Source organism: Syngnathus floridae, chromosome 19 (genome assembly GCF_059516105.1).
Source record: "Syngnathus floridae isolate MCC-2025c chromosome 19, RoL_Sflo_1.0, whole genome shotgun sequence".
Lineage (NCBI taxonomy): Eukaryota > Metazoa > Chordata > Actinopteri > Syngnathiformes > Syngnathidae > Syngnathus > Syngnathus floridae.
The window spans coordinates 1,738,966-1,760,259 of NC_142431.1; the positions used below are offsets into that span (position 1 = coordinate 1,738,966).

Consider the following 21,294-nt stretch of genomic DNA (forward strand, 5'->3'; position numbering starts at 1 on the left):
GAGCAGCCGCACCGCAGCCCGAGGTTTTCAAAAGCTCTGTGGGTGAGGGGGGGTATCGATTCTTTAGCGCAACCTTATAATTAATTAGGAACAGAAGCATATCATTAAGGAGGAAAAAAGAAAAAAAAAAAACCCCGCTGATGTCATTTTCAGGGCCTCGTTACCGAGCAGATTTGCTCACGTTCACTTAGCCACATTGTGACGTTACCTTCTCGTGAACACCAATAAAGTTATTTTCACCCGTTTTCCCGCCATTCTTACCTCTTTGCCGGACAGGTAGTACGCCGACAGAAGGCCTCCCACGAAGCGGATGTTCACCTCGAAGACGGACACTTCGGCATTCTGGGAGGCGAAGATGAGAGCGAAAACACAGATTGAAAAACTCACAACCTGAAGCTAGTTTGACTTAGCAACGGTTGGTGACATTTTTTTTTAATTAATTTTTGAGCGACAGCCGAGTGCGCTTATGCAAACTCAGTTTTATTTGCTGTCTCGGGCAGATTAGACGACAAAAACAAAAAAACACGGCAGGCTCTGTCCTATGCCAACAACAATTTCAGTTTTCTCCCCGAGTCGCTGATTGCAAAGTTGGATTGGGCAGCTAATTAATCCCTCGCTAAACAAAACAAAACGATTTCCTCCATAACCGCTAAGACAAAAAGCATGAAAGATAGCATAAATTACAATTTTTATTCAGCGTCGGGAAAGTTTTTTCGATGTGAGGCTCAAACTATTTCTTCATGTATTGCGATAAGTGCTGAGTCAGCTCATTGTTACCGTTTTAGCACCACTCGTGGCTCTAAAAGACCAAAAGTTTGAGGAGATGACGTCACCTCGGATGAATGCTAATGAAGCCGCCGGCCGTCAGCGAAGAACACCCACGTCCTTGGTTTTCATTGTCAATCCTTGAAATGATCATTAAATTTGATACCATGTTCCAACCGCATCAGATAAAAGCCGTTAGCAAAAGTTTTTGGAGGTGCATTTTAAGGCCCCCCATAAAAAAAGCAATTCATTTGTCTGGAGAATAATAACCGACTGCACGCTTGCTGCCCGGGTCCTAATTAATAAACATGAATGCAAAATCCATTTTGGTACAAGGGCCATAATTACCAACGTTATTATCTGTACAGGGAAATGTCATTCTCGTTGCTTTCTTATTAGTGTGCATCACACACACGGGCGGGTTGCGACTAACAACAGGCTCTGGACTGCGGCGAGATTCTGTTTAGCATTCAGGTGAGTAAAAAACGTTCTCGGCCGCTTCCTCGCCGGCGTTAAGATGGCTCGTCCCGGCCGCTTTGGCGTTCGTCAGGCATGTAAACGAAGGTCGGGCCTTTCAAGGTGCCTTGGCTGGGCTAAGATCGATGACTTATTGAGTGAATGATGCGCGTAACCTTTCGCTAACGCGATCGACTTGATGAGCGTTAATAAACACACGCGAGCGTGCACACTCTCATACTTCACACATAAAATTAGGAATGCAATCACACGCACAAACATGCCCACACACTCTTGCAGACACACACACACACACCCTTATTGCTTTTTGCTCTCATTAAATTACGCAAGCGTAACGAATGTTTTTGACTTGTGCCGACTCCCACGAGCACGACAATATTGATATGAAATTTTCATATCGTTTCATCTGTTGTTGTGACGGTGAGGGATGTTCAAATGTTGCCTTGAGATATGCACGCCAGATTTGGTCGTGGTGGGCTTACCACGTTGAAGTCCAGGTTCTTCTCCACCCACTCGGTGGCGGCGTCAAAGTCCTCAAACATCTCCATGATGTAGAGCGTATCCAGAGCGTCCACGATGGTGGCGCCCTTGATGCTTCCTGGAAGACAAAAGTCAGACAAATGAAATCACTGAGTTGTTTGCGCAATAAAAAAGGTCTGAAATGCAACCACAAATAATCTAAAGTAGAAATATTATTTCCATTTCCATTAAACAGACATAACCTAATAAATAAATGAAAAAATTAATCACAATTTGGGGAATTTCTGTCAAACATTTGTCGTTTTTTGTCTGGTAAAACCATTTTTTGTGACAAGTCTTCATCGGCGGCTTCAGTCTCGACAAGACGGTTCCGGCGACTCGTCCTTCTTTCCACCTTTATGCGAGTCTCTGGAGGTGAGGAAGCTTTTTTTTTTCTTCTTCCTCGTGTCTATTGTCTTGTCTCACAGTGCTCCCCCCCCAGCGCTCCTCCTGTTTGGCACTGAGTGTCCATGAGAGTGATACAGATGACTCCGACAGTGACCTGAATACTAATATTATCTTTTTTTCCCCCCCTTTTTCTTTCCTGTGACTGATACTAGAGCAAATGGTAACAGTGCAGTTTGATTCTGGAAGGTCATAGCTTTTCTTCCTTCCTTCTTGCGTTTCTGCTGATTTATTCCGTTTTTATTTAGGAGTACAATGCTAGCTCCAATTCCCCACCTTGCAGTCTCTTTGTATTCACTGTTTGTTCTGTCGGGGCGCCGTGGGACGACAACGCGTTTGTTGTGTGTGAAGAAACACAAACAGGGGAAGAAGAAAAAAAAATCAATTGTTAATTCCTTCTTTTTTTTTTTTTTGCATTTTACTTGGATTGTAGAAGAACCTCGGGGGATGTTTCTATAGCAGCTTATGGCGCGGCTTACACCTGGGATATGACAGGACAAGTTTTGGGAGTAAGAGCAGACGATTTTAAAATGTTTTAAGAAGCTTAAAACGATTTTTTTTTAAAACCGCCAGCGGGTCTGGAACACGTCTTGCGCCATAAACAACTCTACAATAAAGTTATTCCTGCTGGGCCTACATAATCTTTTTCCCACAAAAAGCTCAAATTATTTTCAGTGTGTAAAAACAATGGGCAACTTCAACAATGGCCACACGATCCTCGATGGCCTTTTCTACCTCGTCGCTCCCAAAAAAAGATCATCTTGAAACTACTCAGTATTTAGTGTGCATGACCTGATGTGACTTGGCCGCTTCCTCTTCACTGAGCCGCCGCCGCCGCCGCCTTCGGCTCAGCTCACATTGTGTAGCCCGAGAACAAACGTGATTCTTTTGTACTCTGCTCTTGGATTGTGTAACACTTAAAAATTTAACCCGTCTTGCGTGTTTTTATCCCCCCCCCCTAAGAAATAGTTTGATTTGTAAACAATCGTCATGAACAAAATCCAACAAAGAGCCTTATGACGTCACAGTTGAGAAACCCGACCATGACTGAACACGTTTTTCCCCCGAGCGTGCCAGTTCCACTTCCTGTTATTGTGCTTTCCTCTCTCGCCAGATGCAACTTGTACCAAGACGTATAACCTCTCTCGTGCCCTGGCGGACGAGAAAAATAAAAAGCATCCGGCGCGGCTTGCTGACTCAGCAGTCAAAGTGTCATCGCCGTTAAAAAGAAGCCGTGCCCTTGCGCGTTCAATTACCACTCCGATTCTAAAGTCGGATCTCTAATCCGACAATTTCATTCGCCAAGTAAGCGCCCCGAGTGTTCAATGGGGGTTGTTGGCTGGAAGAGATGGTGGGGCCGCGGGCTAATGGCGTAAAAGCACACAGCGTGTTAGCCTTGCCACCTCATATTGCAAACGTCAACAGATTTTCTGGAGGTGACACTTGATAGGCAACGCCGCAGTTGACTGAAAGAAAAAAAAAACTCTTTGCTTTAGAAGAGATACGTGTCCAAATCAAATCGGACGGTTTTATTTATTATTTTATTTAATGACGGACGATTCCCTGAAAAGCAACAACGCGACCTCATTTGTGCGTCGATTAATTAAGCTAATGATTAAGCTAATGTGGGCATACAATAAAGGTACACGATGATATAAACGTGGTATCTTTCTAGAATGTGCATGCGTGCGCGCCGCCTTCATCTCGTTCAAGCCTCAGCGCCGGCGTGGAAACCTGAGGGAAGGCCGCGGCGGAATTATGCCATCTATCTCAATTACTCACACTGAATATGGGCTTCAGACGCACAATGGCGCGGCCGAGCCGAGGCTGCAGCCGCGGACTCAATGTCAAATAACAAGCCGGTGAACGACTTGTCTGGAAATACTGCGGGGGGGGAGAAAAACATGTTTTCTCCCGCAATGGATGATAATGTGTGCGTGTCTCTGAGGATGAGACTCGGGGAAAAAAAAAAAAAAATGATGAGGGAGGATTTTTTTTTAGCCTGCAAGCAGAGGTACAGCCTTAAAATGTTGCCATTTGACTCAAAGCACGGTTAAACACAAAAGGTGGAGCAGCACGTGTTGACAGAAAATATAAGAGTACCCTTAGACGTATATTTTTTTTATCCTTTGTTAAGAAAGATTCTTTGTATGTCTGTAAAAACACCAGAAGGAGCTTTTGGATTCTCCCTCTAATTCTTTTCCCCGGCTGAAATTTTGTTGTATATTTGGTCCAGAGCGGCTTAAATGCGCCACGTTTGCTTTATTCCACGTTTTGACCTTGCAGCCTCGCGGCTCTGCGATTAAGGCGGATGAGAAATGCATCAGATTACTCGACACGAGGTCGCTGTTTGTTTTTTTTAGCGACTTCGACGGAAACACGCCGGGCGGGGTGGTGGAGGAAAATAATAGCCACTGTGACATGTTTGCTGTGGCAAGAGAAAGAAATGAGGTTTGGGAAAGAAAAAAAAAAAAAAAAAGAGGGACAAATGCCTGTGGGCGCATGACGCGTAGAAGGAAGGACTCCCATCAGTCTTCTGCACGTCCTTTGGGGCGTCAACAAACGGCGGGACAATGTAGGAAATATTACGGCGGGGCTTAGATTTGTTTTGAACCAAAATAAACAGCCGGGAGTGGTTTGACAGGATATCCAGCTGCGCTTTGTTTACCAACAACGACAACAAATTACATTTAACCTTCAAGTGTATTTCATCTTCTTGTTTTTTTTGGCTTCCCTTTCAGCTTACCGACACAGTATAGAATTTTTTTTTTTAGCACTGCCCAATTATTTGTGCGAAAGGCAGGTCGGAAGGAAATTCGTGCCTCATTTGTGGCGTGTTGAGCGCGTTCAAAGTGTATTTATAGAAGGCGGATGACAAGACGCAAAACACCGCGCGACGCTGTGACAGGAGTTTAAATGTGGGATGAAAAGCGTAATCAGACCTCCGACGACGGCGAGGACGCTTGAATCAAACGCTTTGAACAAACTCAACACCTGCTATTAATATTCAAAGAATATTTTAGGAGGCGGCGGACAACTTTGCGTGGCCCTCGTTTAGGCCTTAAACGCGTATGACGGTTTACTCTAATAAAACCCGTAAATCGAAAAACTGACAAAATGGCCGACAGATGGGCGGTTTGACCGTCCGGAAAAAACCAACACACGCGCACCATCAAACGCTAGCGCGGCGCTCGTTAGCTCGCCGGGCATTGACAGCACCCCCAAATATGAATATATGATAAGTCTGACATTTAGCGGCGGCCATAGATGGATGGCTCCAAATGACGGCCAATTGGAGCTAATCTAAAGGCCAAGACTGCCGCTGCCGGTGACGCCAAATCAATCCTGACAATCTGTGTGTTTGTTTGGTTTGTGGGGTGTGTGTACTGACCAAACAGGTTGCTGGAGTGGCCTTGCTTGGAAACAGGCCTGAGTTCATTGGAACCCCAGGCGTAGCGTCGGTAGCTGTCCCACGCGTGTTTCATCATCTGGCAGAGAGGAAAAAAAAACAAAATGGAGTGATTAGACGGACAGCTGGGTGCGAGTTCCGGGTGCGTACAAAAATTCTGTCACGCTTCTTCATAACATCTTTCAAAAGTGAAGAAGCAATTTTGACTCCTTGAAAAGCAATTTTAATGTTAATTAGGATCTCTGGCATAGTAATATCCAAGGAAGATTTTTTTGGGGGGGGTCAAGATTTGATGTTTCTCACGGGCTTCGACGGAAGCTGCCCTTCGGCCTCCTCCTCGGCTCGCAAACAACTTGTTACGGTGGCTGTTAATGAACTGGCCGGGGAGAGACACCGGCCGGACCCGTGGGTCCTTCTATCGGCGAGACACCTGCTCGGTCGCCGAATGAGTCAGTCAGTCAGTGAGGCGGCCAAGCAGCTTAGAAAATCTCATTTTCAGCTCGGCTAGCTCCTCACCTGTCACACGGTGGCTGCGCAGGCAAAGATAAGAGGGCGCTCAGGGGAGCTTCGCCGACAATAACATCGCCAGATGACACGCGTACCAGAGGCACTTCAAATTTCATGAAGCTACAAAGTGACCACGAGAAAGTGTTTGCGAACGCAAGGCCGCTTGGCAAGCGCTCACAATACGACCGCAATTTGTACGTGCGCATTTTCCATGACTGTAATCGGTTTTGTATCGAAAGACAAAGCAGCTGCTCGCCCGACGGCGTCCCTATAAACCGTCTTTACTTTACTAAATATGTATTTAAGGGACCAAATGTCTTCTCCCACGCACGTCAGCTAGGCAGCCGGCGTTAGCGTCCTCCCAGCTCAAGCCCGTTAATTAAAGCTAGCGAGGCTGCTAATTACAGCTCCTCAGCACGAGAGGAGGGTCGAGAGCAGCGAGCTCCTTCGGGATCGCTTCGGTCGTTCCGGGCCCGGAGCCGCCACGCAACGCAAGGCGTCAACAAATTAGCTTTGGAAATCTGGAGTGTGACAGCCAGCAGACCACCTCATTAGGTACACCTAAACAGAACTACTCGAGAGCGCCGATACGTTAGTTACGAGGCCGAACACTTCAGCGTGTTATCGGATTCACGGTCAGCTTCCCGACCTGTTGGCGTTAATTGGATTAGCGGCTCAGGATTCTCCAGGTCGCTCGCGGATGTTAGGACCCGCTGCTATTTCACACAAGCTAATTGGCTAAAAACTCAAAAGCGCCAAGTTGCAAGACCGATCTGGCCCCAGAAAAGAAGCCACCTCAGATGGTCAGTGCGGGCTGCTGGGATACACATTACATTCTCCAATGCTAATGGCGCTAATCTGGTAAACAAACCGTTTGGATGTTTGGTTCAAAAACGATTTTTTGTGTCAAGTCTTTCAACATGTGCCAGAACAGGAACAGTTCCAGCGCTTTGTAAGCAAACATGAGCTAACTGGTCCAAGCGCAACATCTAACGAGGCCTGCTCCGGTTCTCTCGGGGAAAAGGAGAAACCGGAGTTGGTCCGGAGTGATTTCCCACTGTGCAGCACAAACAGCCTCGTACGGCCACCGCGGCAGATTATTAACCCGCCGCGCAAAGGTCGGAGGACTATCGACCCCGCTTTCCTGCTCCGGTTCCAACAATCGGCGCAACGCACAAAAACATCTTCATGTTCGTCCAAGCCCTTCACAAGCCGACGCATGCTGAGGACTTGGCCGACGCGTTAAAAGATTCCCTTTGATCAAACTGGTTAAAAGAAAAATAATCGAAAAAAAAATCTTCCTCCTGTTGCATCATCAAAGTACACAAGACGCTGCGAACTGGAGTCGGAATAACTCAATGTGGGAGGGGAAAAAAAACGAAGTGAGTTGGGCCGAGGGGTTCAAACAACGAACCTCGACAAAAAACGGCGGTACCGAATGTCAGTTGCCGGCACGAATGGCCGCTAATTCGTTGCTGCTAACTATTTGAGGAGCCTTTTTGAATTCTTCCAAGCAGTTGCAGGTGAATCGACGCGTGAGCCAATGCATGCTAATCGGACTTCCCGCTGCTCCCTCCCTCTGTATGATTAGCCTTAGAAAAGCGAAAATATAAGGGCCGCTCGGCCAGGTGCGAGCACGCCGTGGCGCTAATGGCAACGAAATGAATACCCGCTCAGCGTGATGTGTGCACTCGTGGAAAGGTCAAGTGTAGCCAAGTGTGCGCGGGCGGGAACAAAAGATCCAGGAGGACGAAAATAAAAGATGTATTTGCGCCGAGACCGTCGATAACATGAACATTTATCGGTCGTCAAGTTTAGATGACTGGTTGTCGTTATTTTGTGGAACCATTTAGCTGTCGTTAGTGAAACGTGACCAAAGTCAAGACTTTGCAAAACATTCTAATGAGCCAAAAAGCATTCAATGGCCTGATTGCGGTTTAATGACGCTGATAACGGCATCGACGCGAGGCCGAGGCGATACCTACGTTTACACGCTGATCGATATTAGCTGATGGCTGTCTGGGGAGGAAGAGGAGGAAGACGACGGGGGTGGATGAAATGAACAAGTGGTGAAAAGAAAGAAATCCATACATCAGTGGGGAAAACAGAAAAACAAAAACAGCTTCTGGCGGTTAGCGGAACTCCGGCGGGGATGCGCCGCGATGATTGCCCGCAAAGATGTTACGATAAATGCTCCACGCAGATGTCTGGGCGTGATCCAGAAGCAGTGTTTGCTTTATTTAATTAATTGGTTAGCATTAAGCTAACCAGACTTCAAGTTGAACTACAGCACAAACTAAAACTGAGAAAAAAAAAATCCTCAAAAGTCAGCAATTGACGGCTTGTTTGACAAGGTGAATAAATCCCGTCAAAATTGGTTCAGCGCTAAACGACGTCGGCTCGGATGTCAGCTGACCCTTTATGAACTCCGCCGCTGTTTGCTGATCCGATTATCTCAACACCAGATCGATACGCTTACATCATCGGTCAAGGCTGGGAGCTTTGTCCCCATTGTCACAACACAATTCCATTTAAATTATTATTATTTTTTTTTTAAACACCTTCAATTTCACGCACCTTCACCTCGCCTTATTCAGCGTCTATTATTTTATGGGAGCCGACAGTTATAATATAGTCATTATGCCACGTCTCCGAGTAGACGGAATTACAGTCGCTCCACTCCGGACTAATTAAGCCGCGCATTTAAAAAAAAAAAAAAAAAAAGGAACAATTCATCAACTTTCTGCCCAACGTATTATCCACAAAATAGCGTGAATTATTTCCACATTTTTATAGCGGCGGCATCTGTATAATTTGTGACTTGGCATTCAAATAGAATTTAAAGGCCATATTATGGTAATTCCCATGTTTTAAAGTCACTTTAGACAGAATATCTTTGCATGATTAATCATTCACACCTTGTCATAAAAAAGGAAGACAATGAAGGCTTGTATTGTATATGAGATGATTGAAACATTAGTCTGAAAATCTATTTAATCTTGGTCTCAATAAATTAAAAAAATAAGAGGTGTGTAGACTTTTGATATTACTGTACCGACACTGGCCCAATGGAATTTTTTGGGGTACTTTATGTTAATTTCTACTGACTCATCAAAGTTTATTCTACTCTCTATTCCTAACATCACCTTCTTTTTTTTTCTTTGACCGAAATCCTGAATAATTTAGCTGGTGTGTCTTCTCAACTTCTACAGTAAGCGGGTGTGCCACAACAATGCGCCGAGAAAAGAAGGGGAGAAAAAAAAAACGCAATTAAAAATAAAACAGCGCATTTCAAAGGAGGAGGCCGAAGTCGAACTTGGCAGCTGACATATCGGGTCAAGTCTGGCTTGGGCGCGGAGGCGAAGGAAAGTCGCTCCTTGAATGCCTCGAGGGTGTTTGTGCCAGCGTCGCTAAATAACACTCGTTATCATTATCACTCATTAACATCATTGATTTTGGATGGGGGGGTTAAAGGTTAAATGAAACACGTTCAGATGCCGTTTCCGCATTCACTCGGATGCTCCAAGCGATTTGAAGTTATCCGACAGAAAAATAATTGTAATTCCACCTCGAGTGCGTTTCCCACTTGCTGATCTCACACAAAGTTTTCAACGCTCTCCATCACGGCCCGTTCGCGGCCAAAGGCTAACTCGTTTGCTGATCGCGCAACCGCGTTCGACTAATAAATCACTCGGCTAATCACCCCCAAAAAAAACAAAAACAAAGAAGAAACTTTTTACTTTACTTTACCCTGCCCGGTGCTTAGGCGGTAAAATATGCAAGGCTAACTCGCAATGCTAGAATAAAAAAAAAAAACAACAGAGCTCTCAAATACACGGCAGATTGAAAAATAAATTGCCTATGTGATTGACAGCCGCACACTCTCGCTATTAGACCGAATTGGATTTGGAGAATGAAAAAAAAAAATCAGCAGGCCCTGACCCGCGGTCGGGACAACGGGGATATTGAATATCCTTTTGCATTTTTCCGTATCGCCATCGCGGGACATAAAACGTCTCTTCAAAGAGCCGCGCCGATGGCTTCAAATCAAAACTCCGCCCGAGTGCTAAGTTTGTTGGTGCCGAAATGTAAAAAGGCTATCAGACGCCGCGGGAAGGTTTCACGTTTCAAGGCAGCGGTTCCCAAGCAGGCTTTTCACATTCAACTCGGGCTTTGGGCCTTTCTAGAAAGCAGCAGGCCGACTTCAGACGGCAAATTACATCAAGCCCGAGAGTCTTAACCTCTGAACTAAATCGATGTAACCCTTTTTGCATGTGCGGCAAATATATTCCCCGTTCACCGCACGCGCGATCCGATCGATATCCGCTTGAATGCTAATCAGCTAGCCGCGTTTGTTGGCCGCCAGCGAGGACAAGACAAATGACACCTCCTCGCCCGGCTAATCGGAACGGCGGAAGCGAACGCGCGAGGGGTCTCGGCCATTAACGTTGACCTCGGCTCGAGGATTTTTACATGCTTGCGTTCACACGGAATCCCACTCCCCCCCTCCCACACGGGTTTGAAGAGAGTTAGTGATGGCCAGTTGGTATTTCAAGCTTCGGTTTGACGTCGCAACCTCTTTCTGTCAAGTCATTTATGTTTGGCTGTAAAAAAAAACAAGCGGCTAAGAGAGAAAGCGAGCTTTCGGGGATGCGAGGAAGCGTATCGATGTCTCGTTATTGACATTGCAATTAGCCACCGTTTGAAGGCATCAAAGCCTATCAGCTAAATGGCATCCGAACGCACCGGCACCATCTCAATGAGTCCTCTCGTGCGGCTAATCCGACGATAAATCTCAGCACCTACTTTATTTAGCGAGCGGGCGAGGGCCGGCCGGCCGGCCGGCGCTCGGCTTTGTGCGCGGGAGTGGGGAAGACACGCTGACACGACGCCCTGATGTGCCATTTAAATTTAATAGCACACTTTTGAGCACTTAAAACGGTACATCTGAAATGTTCAGAACGGAATCGCCTGCCATGCTCCAGCATCAAAACATCTCTAATTGAGCCCAGGGCACGCACGAGAGCGAGGATCTGGAAATGGTTTACGGTACCTATGTTATTTTTTTTTTGCACGTCTACATAACAATGTTGGGCTCAGTTTTGTGTTACTTGGATATCAACTATTGCTAATGCTATTTCTAAATATGTATAAAATTACAGTAAAGTCAGGCTACATAGCAAAAAGTCAACAATATAACATTTTAAATAGGGTGAGATGCAAAAAAAGAATGTAAAGCCACTCAAAGGCGTCGTACAGCCACAAGTCAGCTATAACAACAACCATTAGACGATTAAACGGAGCCTTTTCGGGAATGGCCGGTAACTTGAGCTGACGTAAACACGCAATTGTGAAGAAGCGGCAGCGGGTCCGGGAGCCAGAAGCAATTAGCTCAATGGTCGATAGAGAAACGGGGGACTTGGATGCAGCCAGGTTAGGCTGATAAAGAAATTCCATTTCAGGCTGTAAAAGGTTAGCAAAGTGGCTAAATGGCCTGTGTGCAAAGGGTTGGATCTATTTAAAAAAATATAAAGTGTTGATCCAGTTAAGAGCAAGACTCCCGGTGTGGTTTTTAATACGGGAACAGACTTGAGGCTGCGTCTCTATTTTCCTTTCCAGCTAGCCTGAAACCTAAATCGACTCCCAGTTGTTCGAAACGGATAAAAAGCCTCGTTGGCGGTGTCAAATGACACCACCTCTTCGGACACGTCCCGCCTTTATTATCCCCGTTTATCAGCTTCGAGTTTTGGCTTCCTGGAGAGCGAGAGAGAGCCGCTGACCTGGCGGCTTCTCCCCGAGTCAAATACATTTGGCTGGTGACATGAACGAGGCGCAGATGTTTATCCTTCTGGGACGCGGCCCTTCGTGGGAAACGCCGTTGTCAGTAAACAGTTACCCGCTAGTAGCCTTTGGGTTTTGTTTAGCAACAACATGCTGTGTTAGCAGAATCTAAAGGCCAAAGTTTTGGCTAAGAGAGATTGGCAAGAATCGCAGACTCATTCCGTGGCCCAGCATCCAGTCAGCCATGGCCGCCACATGTCATTACGTACAAATTAGCCAGCTGCCATTTTGATCCTTCAGGAGCCGTACAAAGTCAATAAAAGGAGCTGCTTGCAAGGTTGGTGTGTTTACTGCTTGTGCAGATCACTCCGTCGCTCGTGTTAAGTCGTATTTACTGATCTTTTTGTCCTCAGGGTGTGTTTTTTTTTTTTTTTCCCTTTCCTGTACTTGAGCCGCAGGGTTCTGGCGTTTTGTAAAGGTGTCAAATCAATGGCGCCAACCCAAGCTTATTGACGCCGCCATCGCCCGGACGATGCTTTTTGTCAAACGACGCGTTCCCGACAGCGCCCGATGCCGCGTTCAGCCCAAGCGGTCAGAACAACCGAGCGACCTTTACGTGTGATTTATTCCGACGGCGGCTGCTCTTCTGAACCGGGTTGATCCAGAACGTCAGGGAGCAATATCAATAGTCATCTACTTAACAGCTGGATGAAAAAAATATTAGAATTGCTCACGACTCCAACAAAAAGAACATTTGCTTACCAAAGAGCAACCAAATGTGTTTTTCTCGCCTAAGACACTTTTCAAAATGCAAAGAGTGGGGGTATCAAAGATGGAACTTGCATTTCTAGAGCTGTCCAAAGACTTTTGTCCGTACTGTTTACAATGGCGTATACGGTAAACCGAGTGCAGCACACAAGCCGTCAGCGAATGAAAAATGGACTCCCTTACCAAAAGCTATATTGTTGTTTTGACGTCATTAATATTTGATCGGTATAAAAAAGGTTGCCCTGAGCCGGACCATTTGTGCTCGTCTTTCCGAGTTGCAGCTGCTTTAAAACTCGTGCCGTCGCCGGATGAATGAGCGCGATGTAACAATAATAAAATGGAAGTATGACGCTGCCTTGTTTGCATATCCAAAGGTTGAAAGAGGTGGACTGAGAAGAATAACTTTCTGGAATGAATCATGATTGTTAGGCAAAATGGAGGGAGGAATCACAATGGGACCACGGAAAGAAAAATACCAGTTCAGAATGTGTCATCAGGTGTTAACCAAGATGGAAAAAGTTACAAAAGCCTCAAGTACCGTGTCATTTCCTTCTTACGTGTATGGCCAACATAAGTGCGTTGTGAGAGCAAAGACGTCAAGCAGCAAAATCTTAAATGAGTATTGATTCAAACTCGTTCTGCACCACAACATTATTGGCCACAAATATTGTGAAATACGCAGCCCGGAGGTAGGGCGAGGGGCAACGGAGCCGGCCTGTACGCATTCCTCCCTTTGCCCAGGGGGGGCTGCTTGCAAAAGGGGCGATGAGAACATCGCACAGTAAACCCCCCTCTCGTCTATCGGATTATTGATTATTATTCTCGGCGCTTTTCGGCTGCAAGCAATGGCACAAGTTTGCATCTTTGATTCATGCACAGCAGGCGGTCAGTCAATAAAAGGTCTAATTATGATCATCAAATTGTATCTGGGGGATGTCAGTTTCGAGCCGAATCAAATGTGGTGTGTTATTAAATAACCGGGAATGTACAGGCCTGGTCGATCGTGAAAACAAACAGAGGGTGGCATCAACACGTACTGACAACACGGCTGGTAAGATTACATGGAGTTCGGCGTCAAGTTCTTGTCCCTTACCTCCTTGATTTTCGCCCGCCGCTCTCTTGTTGTGTGGTCCAGGGGCTCGCGTCCCGTGGCACCCGGGGGTCTCTGGTACTCGACATAAGGTAGATCATTGCCGACCTTTCCACCTTGACCCAAACTCTCCTTGGCAACTTTCTCCTTCTCGTTTAAAATGTCTTGCTTGATTTCATCGGGACGCTTCTGCAGAGTATCCTTGGCCTCCAACAAGGCTTTCTCGTGGTCCTTTTTGATTTTGGACAGGACCTTCTCGTCGCTTGCAGCCGAGCCGGACTCTCCTCCTCCTCCACCGTCCAGTCCGGTGCGGGTGTTGGTCTCCACGGCAGAGGAGCGAAAGAAAACTCCGCTGAGAAGCTTAGTCGAGTCGGGCAGGAAGAAAATCGCACCGAAGCACAGCGTAATGAAGGCGCTGAACACCAAAAGCAGGATAAATTTCTCTGTCAACCTGAAGGAGGTCACGTTGGAAGACTTCCTACTCGGGGTGGTTGTGAAAGGCAAAAGAGTTGAAACAGGCATGTTGCTCCGCTTCGTTCGGTCGAACAAGGACAAACAATGGCTTTCTCCTCCGTTGTTGAAATGACCTCTCGTTTGTAATCCGTTCAGACGTCCACCTCCGGAGCATACGAGCTCGACGACGCTAGAGAAAGCGCCGACTTCAAGTTGTCCATAGCTGGGGAGAACGTAAGCAGCTGCTGCAGCGGCACTGTGCGAACGCCAAGCCAATCACTCTTATAGAGAGGAAGAGGCGGGGCTACATTGACTCCAGACGACACGGGCCAATCACCTTTTGCTCCGTGACGAGCGGGAAGACTAGGAGGGCGTGGCTTAATAGGCTGCGGATGACAGTTGACATTTTCACCAAACTGGATATAATTCAAAATATTGATAATATTGACAGTTACAAAAAAGCGCTTCGGTGATAAGCAGTGTGTGATGAAAAGAGCTGATTAAAACAATCTAATTGAAGCAAGAAATATACTTTGGATTGAAATCAATTGAATTTAAGTCCAATTTGAGGTCAAATTAATTACAACCGGAAACCGAATAAAGTATGACTTTGTGATGGTGATTTCTTACAGGGCTTTGGCAGTCATGTGAGCTTCAGGCCTCGCCATGGTTCTGAACGCTACTTTCTGGCGTGACATTCCTTGTCGACTTAGCCGCGGGACATACGTCACGCGTCTCGAGCTCAACCTTCGGCTCGGTAGTCAGGTGACTTATGGCATCAACAGCCTTGTGATGGGGGAAAGAAAGAAAAAAATCTGGCCCTATTTTGTATTTATAAGTACATATATTTTGTGTACTTCATACTTCATTTCAGTTTGGCACTTGAAGGTAATGGCAAGTTTTCCTGAAACGCATTTCACTTTACCTGCTTGTTTTGATGGGAGGAGATAATAAAAAAAATAAAGAATTCATCTCGTCTCAGCCTGACAGATGCCCGCCGTCGCCATATTGGAATTCTCATTCGTAGGGCGGGTGTCAAGTTGTCAAAATGATAGCGCGCCGTACTTATGATTGTTTCCTCCCTGGGCGCGCAGAGATGAGATTAAATGTTGCCTGGCTTCGCTGTGGCGCTTCATTTTCAAGCTAAGAGCTTGTCCTTGAAGATAGACACAGAATCGATCACTTCTCCACTCCTCGGTGGAGCCGATCGCCACGAGGAGTGGAGCTTATCCGCCGCCGTTGTCGTCATGGTCCAATGAAGCATTTCCAATCCGAGAGAAGAGGCAAAAGCCACTTTTCAAATGTAGCCTGGTGCAGCCGCCATCAGGCAATGACTCAATAAGTACGACCTATGTTTCTTGCCCTCAACTGGGTGCACCACATATCTCATTTGTTGCCATTAAGCTGTTGTGACAGCACGTCGCCAACGGCGGACCACTCTGCAAAATGACGACAGCGACGCAGCGGGAGGGAAAAAGAAAGAAAGAAAAAGAGCAGTAGTGGTAATTCTAGCGGCGGATTTGCGGAACAAACTTGGCTGCGGATCAAGAGAATTTACAAGAGAAGCTGTCAACCTGATTTGCTGTCAACGTCCGCAATATACCTTGCAACCAATAGAGGGCGGCGTACTTTTTTTTTTTAAAAATCAAACAATCGAACCACAAACCACAACATTGTGAAAATAGTATATTGTGCCACAACCGATTCTTAAATTAAAGTAAATCTGGCTGCGCAGTTTCAAACAAAAAAACAAATTAAACAATCATTTTCCTCCCGCCAGGAAGTACCCCTGCTTATAAAGCATCATGAAATTATCTTACGTTAGGGTGCAAACAATGAACCCAAATATAGCGGGCTTCACTCTTGAGTAATAATATTATCAGCACTGTGGAAATGAGCAATCAAGCAAATTGGAGGTGCAAAATAGGCCAGGCGGTCGTCAATCGGCGGTTCTACGCTTCCATTTCGCCCACCGCACTCCAAATATAACCTCGCCCCGATCCCATTAAACCGGCACGCGGGCTGGTCGGCCCCCCTCGGACTCTTTTGATTGGTGGGAGGCAAAAAGCAAATAAGCCAGCCAGGACAAAAGCGAAGGTTAAAAGGGGCCGTTGGAAACGGGATGACGAGCGGGACGAGGAGCAACGCCGTGTGCTCACCCAAGCAGGTCACTAATTGGTTCCGGACCCTGGCGCCGAACCCGACGGCAGCCATTTTGAAATTCCTTAATAGGCATTTCCACAGAGGCTGACAAACGGAGGCGTGACTTTCGTATTGCACTCACCGATGTTGCGCTGGATGCCCTTGCTCTTCCTGCCCTTTCTCTCTTGTCCTTGCACTCACAGCCAACAACGACGCGCTCTAAAGAAAACACACAAGTATGAAGATGTTTCACATTCAGACTTAAAAAATTGGGTGTAGGCATAGCTAGCGAGCTAGCTAGTAAGCTAGCTAACATTTGCGCCGGATAACTGCTCATGCGAATATTGAAGAGGTGACCCCCCAAAAAAAGCACGAGGAACCTTAACTGCTTTCAGGCTCCAAGGGAAAGCTTCTCCATGCTTGGAGGAGATATTTGTGACGCCATTCGATCGCGACGCTGCGATAATGCTAAATGCGTAGCGCGACACCAGAGAGGTGCATGGGGAACAGTAAATTGTTGGTGCAATTACTGCATTGCAGTTGATCTTCAACAGGCAGCCAGAAGGGAGTAATAAGTTCAACCAATACACAGAAGAAAAAAAAAACCAAAAAACGCCATTCTGTCTATCTCTCGCGTTCTCGCAGGTAATCTTTATTCATGCGCACGCCTCCACCTCCCCTTGCTGTTTCTTCTTCACCTTCTATGATTGCAAAGAACGTCAAGTGTTTGTGAGACGACCGAGTGATCAGCCCGTCGGCTAAACTGAATACATTTCAATTGTGACAATTCTTTTATATCCTGCATAAAATCCATATGGAGGGATTGCTGGACATAAATTGGTAACTAGTTAGAATTCCTAGAGGTGCTTCACTCGATGTTCCTTTCATCTTGTATTTCCATCACGTCCAAGATGACGACTATTATGACTGTGCTGCTCATAATCCACCGACACAAGTCAATTAAATTAACGGTAAACTAATTTCACCGATACAAGGTAAACATACCAAAATGCAACAGATTGGTCAGGAGGTGGGGAAAAAAAAAAAAATGCTTGTGGTGAATTCTAATGAGGAAGTGAAGGAAGGCGGTCTGGGGGTGGGGTGTTAAAAAGATGGACGCAAAGTGAGCCAGAGGCAATCCGGGGATATTAAAAAAGCAGAGTTGCGGAGAAAAGCGGATTAAGAGATGAGAGGTTGGCAGGAGGATAGTGAGGGGAGGACAGGTGCAACATCCTGGCAACAAAACGTCCACACAAAGTAGATGTCAAAGGCAAAGACGCACTTTTACTTTTAATTGTATTAAAAAAAAATCCCTTGATAAAAAAAAAAAACATTTTTGACAGCACTACTAATTCCTGCCACACAGTTTAAAATCCCATATTATGACGCCAGGTTCATTCAACATAAGAGCGATTGTTGGCAAGTAAAAGACGCAGCTCCTTTTTGGTTATTTATTTTTTACCCTTAAGAATGAAAGGTTATTTCTTCGTCTCCTTTCCCGCCTCAGCTTCCTCCGTGCTAGCTCAGTCGGTGTAATCTTCAGTGCACGCCAGTCACCTCCACAATTCCGCCGTTAAAAAGCGCTTGAAGGAAAGAAGCGCCACGCATCTGCCGAGGCTGACTGATAAGTGCTCAGGCGGAGCATTTAGTCGCCATTCAGACGATATCAAGCTCATTCTCCCAGCGCACGCCTTCCTGCCTTGGCTGATTTTTTTTTTTGAACCGAGCACAGCTGCCGGCACTCCAGGTAGCTGCTTACTTTCTAGAATTTCCTTCAGTTTCCATTAAAGTGTACTTTTCGGTGTGTATATTTTACTTTTTAAAACCATCCTGTAGATGTTTTTAATGGCTACATCTTGTGTTTCTTACAATGGCGCCTTGTTAGCGGACGTAGCATATTAACATATATATCTTCTACATGCTGAATTAATAACGCTCCAATTTTTGCACGGAAAAAAAAAAAAAATCCCTCGCCACAATAATGGAGTCAGCCAAGGCCAGAACAATGTGCTGTGACGCGGGACAATTAGCTGAGGGAAATGTGCGAAATTGGCGAGGAGGACGGAGGCGGTAAATTTCCTGTGCGGACAAAGGAACAAGCACGAGAACAAGCCTTTTAATTGATGCCATCGGACACCAGTCTTGTCTTTTGAGGTTGATTCTTGCTGTCTGACTATTTCACAGTGTCACATCATTTAAAAGATGTTGGGCAGATTGATGTCACATGCAGCATTTGCCAGAAATTCCTGCATTTTTTTGATCTTGGTGGACCTTTAACCCCGATAAAAATAAAAACAGAAAGAGGGTGTCGGTTGAGGGATTAAAAAGCTGTGCCGATGCAGATTGCGTTCCCCCCGTCACCTTATCCCGACTTTGATCATTCCCTCAGGAGAGCTGATATATTTCGAATCCTCGCCGGCTGTTTCTCATCCGTTATCTGGTTTTGACTGAAGGATGAAAAAGCGTCCGCCGTCTGAGGCTTGACGTGCGGCCGTCTGGCCTTGCCAACATCTGCGAGGCTTTTTTTACAGCCAGTCAAATAAAGGGCGAAAAAAAAAACCTGACGATCGTTATCCTTATAGTCGGAGATGGAGAATTTGGCAAAACGAAAGATTTTTTTTTTTCAAGAAACGGTTATTTCTCTACTTGCCTGTTGAGAAATGATTCACTCTGATCTTTCTATCATGTCTGGCCTGAAACCAAGTGATTTTTCTCAATAAAACGAAAGCGTAATAGTCGTATTGCGACTGATGACCGGACTCATAACGTCTTCCTAATGTCTTCACGTCGCCCCCGCGTGACACTTATAATACGATAAGCATGAGAGGAGCAAAACAATAATAATAAAGAAAATCACCTCCACCGGCAGAGAAGCCGAACGGTAATCATGGGGAAACAGTAGAGAATCCCGCAGCGGGATTAAAAGTAAATAACTTGAGGGGAGGCGCGTAAACAAATGACGTTCATCACTTCCTGCCAGGCGAGGGCCTCGGGCTCAAAACGTTTGATTTGTCGGGGCTCGGAAGGAATAAATGCTGGCGCAGCCCGGAGGGTGCAAATCAACAGCATTACGAAGGGAATAAAAGATGCTTTACACGTAGGAAGCGCGCACAAATTATGATATTCGACCAAAAAAAAAAAAAAACCCGGAGATTTCTCCCCGCCAAAACTCCTCTAATGCTATTTAGTGACATGAATGATGATTATGTTTTTAGCTCTCCAAATAACCAATCATTTATCACTTCCAGTGACACAAATCAAGCCATTAAGTCACCAAAACATTCAGCCAAACCTGAATTCCCTCAAATAAAAGGCGACGGATTGAATTCCAAGGTACAATGTGAAGCGCTAAAGTCGAGCTAATGGAAATTAGCGCAGAAATGACGCTAATTAATAAAGCTTTTCCCATTGATTCCCATGATGTGTTAGCATAAGCCTTAAGCTAGCAGACTAAAGGCTTACGGCAATATTTAAAATGCATAATATGTAATTAAATCGGTTTTCACTTCTCTTTGTTTTAAATTAAGTTTGACAGGAAAGTTCCACTCTGCGTGGAAGACACGTGTCCTTGACGCGGCGCTGGCCGTGGTGCTGATACGGCGTGACGGTGCGGTGATGCGCCGGCGCGATCTGCCAAGTCGTTTGCGGCGAAAGCGTCCGCCTCAGCAGTTTAGGTGTGAACCGACGTGCGTGGAATGTAAAAGGGAAAACACACGGAGCTTCTTTATCATTATTTATATTATTTTATAGCACTCGACATGCACTCACGGGAGATGCACTTGGCTCTCAGCCCAGGCTGTGCGTGCTCATTCACTTTGATGGATTGCTGAGTGTAGGTGAGGGTGCAAGACTGAGTGAGTGAGTGAGTGAGTGAGTGAGTGAGTGAGTGAGTGAGTGAGTGAGTGAGTGAGTGAGTATATTTATATATAGTGAGTTTTTCTGTCTGCTCATGAGTGAGTTAGTGTGTGAGTGAGAAAGTGAAAGAGAGCGAGGTTATAAAAACCTTTCCCAGCTGAACAACCTCTTGATTTAATGTCTCACACGTACACACACACACACACACGCGTGCACACACACGTGGCGGCCGAGCAATAAAGTGTTGCACTTCACCTTAATTAAGTCATGAATGGTTAATGTGAGTTATGTCGGCGTGCAGAGGCCATTGACACGATTCCTTTTAGGAGCCTTCAAGCTCCTCGTCTTCATCGGCCACAAGACAAACATTTTGGTAAACGTCGACGACGGCCTTAATTACGGGAGAAGGTTTTGCGAATCGTTTTTTAATAATTTGATTGCGGTCGGTTGGACAGGTGATGAGCGTCGGCAGAGGTATCTTAGCGCTGCGCTTTAATCATGCGAATTGGAAAGTCACTTTCGTTTTGAAGCTCTGCCGACGGAGGCGGAGAAGAAGGAGGCAAAGAGACGAGGCCGCCCCTTTGATGCTCCGGGAGCGTCGTCTGTCTAATTTAACCTATCATGACAAATACATTGCTCACCTAATCATATCATATGTGTTATTAAATTAATATTATAATATCGAATTCGACATTCAATTTGTTTACATCGAAACACAACAATTTTTGCCGAAGCTGCACTTTGACCGAACATTTTCGCAAATAAATCCGACTCTTGTCAGCGTGTCGGCAAACGTGTCGTTTGACTTGCGACACACACGCTCGACGAGCAGCACGACGTGGGTACATGAAGACGTCTTGTAATATGAAGGGCGCCCTTGAGGAGGACCCACAATGCATCTTGTTCCCGCTCGTTTGTTTGTTGGTTTGTTTGAAGCCACGGGAGGAAGGCAAAGAGGGAAAAAGACGACAGCTGAGACAAAGGAAAAGCCTAATTACCGCTGGCATCTTTTGATTTCATATTTAAATCTTTTACTCTGTGTACAGCCAGCACTCAAAACAAGAGAGCTGTGCCAAGGCTTAAAAAAAAAAATCATGTCAAGTCATCGACACTGCAAATATTT

At 45.8% G+C, this 21,294-nt stretch overlaps 2 protein-coding genes across 2 annotated transcripts in view; both read right to left on the reverse strand.

Annotated features, from left to right (window-relative positions):
• The window catches only part of man1a1 (mannosidase, alpha, class 1A, member 1), a 29,157-nt gene extending 14,914 nt beyond the window's left edge, over window positions 1-14,243 (reverse strand). The window contains exons 1-4 of the mRNA XM_088362260.1: window positions 13,725-14,243; window positions 5,558-5,654; window positions 1,725-1,840; window positions 262-342 (exon numbers count right to left, since the gene is read on the reverse strand). Of these exons, the coding sequence (XP_088218386.1) occupies window positions 262-342; window positions 1,725-1,840; window positions 5,558-5,654; window positions 13,725-14,243 (813 nt within the window). The remainder of the gene's footprint in view (window positions 1-261; window positions 343-1,724; window positions 1,841-5,557; window positions 5,655-13,724) is intronic.
• Window positions 14,244-15,182: 939 nt separating this feature from the next.
• tbc1d32 (TBC1 domain family, member 32) overlaps window positions 15,183-21,294 on the reverse strand; it is a 36,611-nt gene continuing 30,499 nt past the window's right edge. The window contains exons 38-39 of the mRNA XM_088362249.1: window positions 16,459-16,535; window positions 15,183-15,330 (exon numbers count right to left, since the gene is read on the reverse strand). The gene's annotated coding sequence lies outside the window, so the exon portion shown is untranslated. The remainder of the gene's footprint in view (window positions 15,331-16,458; window positions 16,536-21,294) is intronic.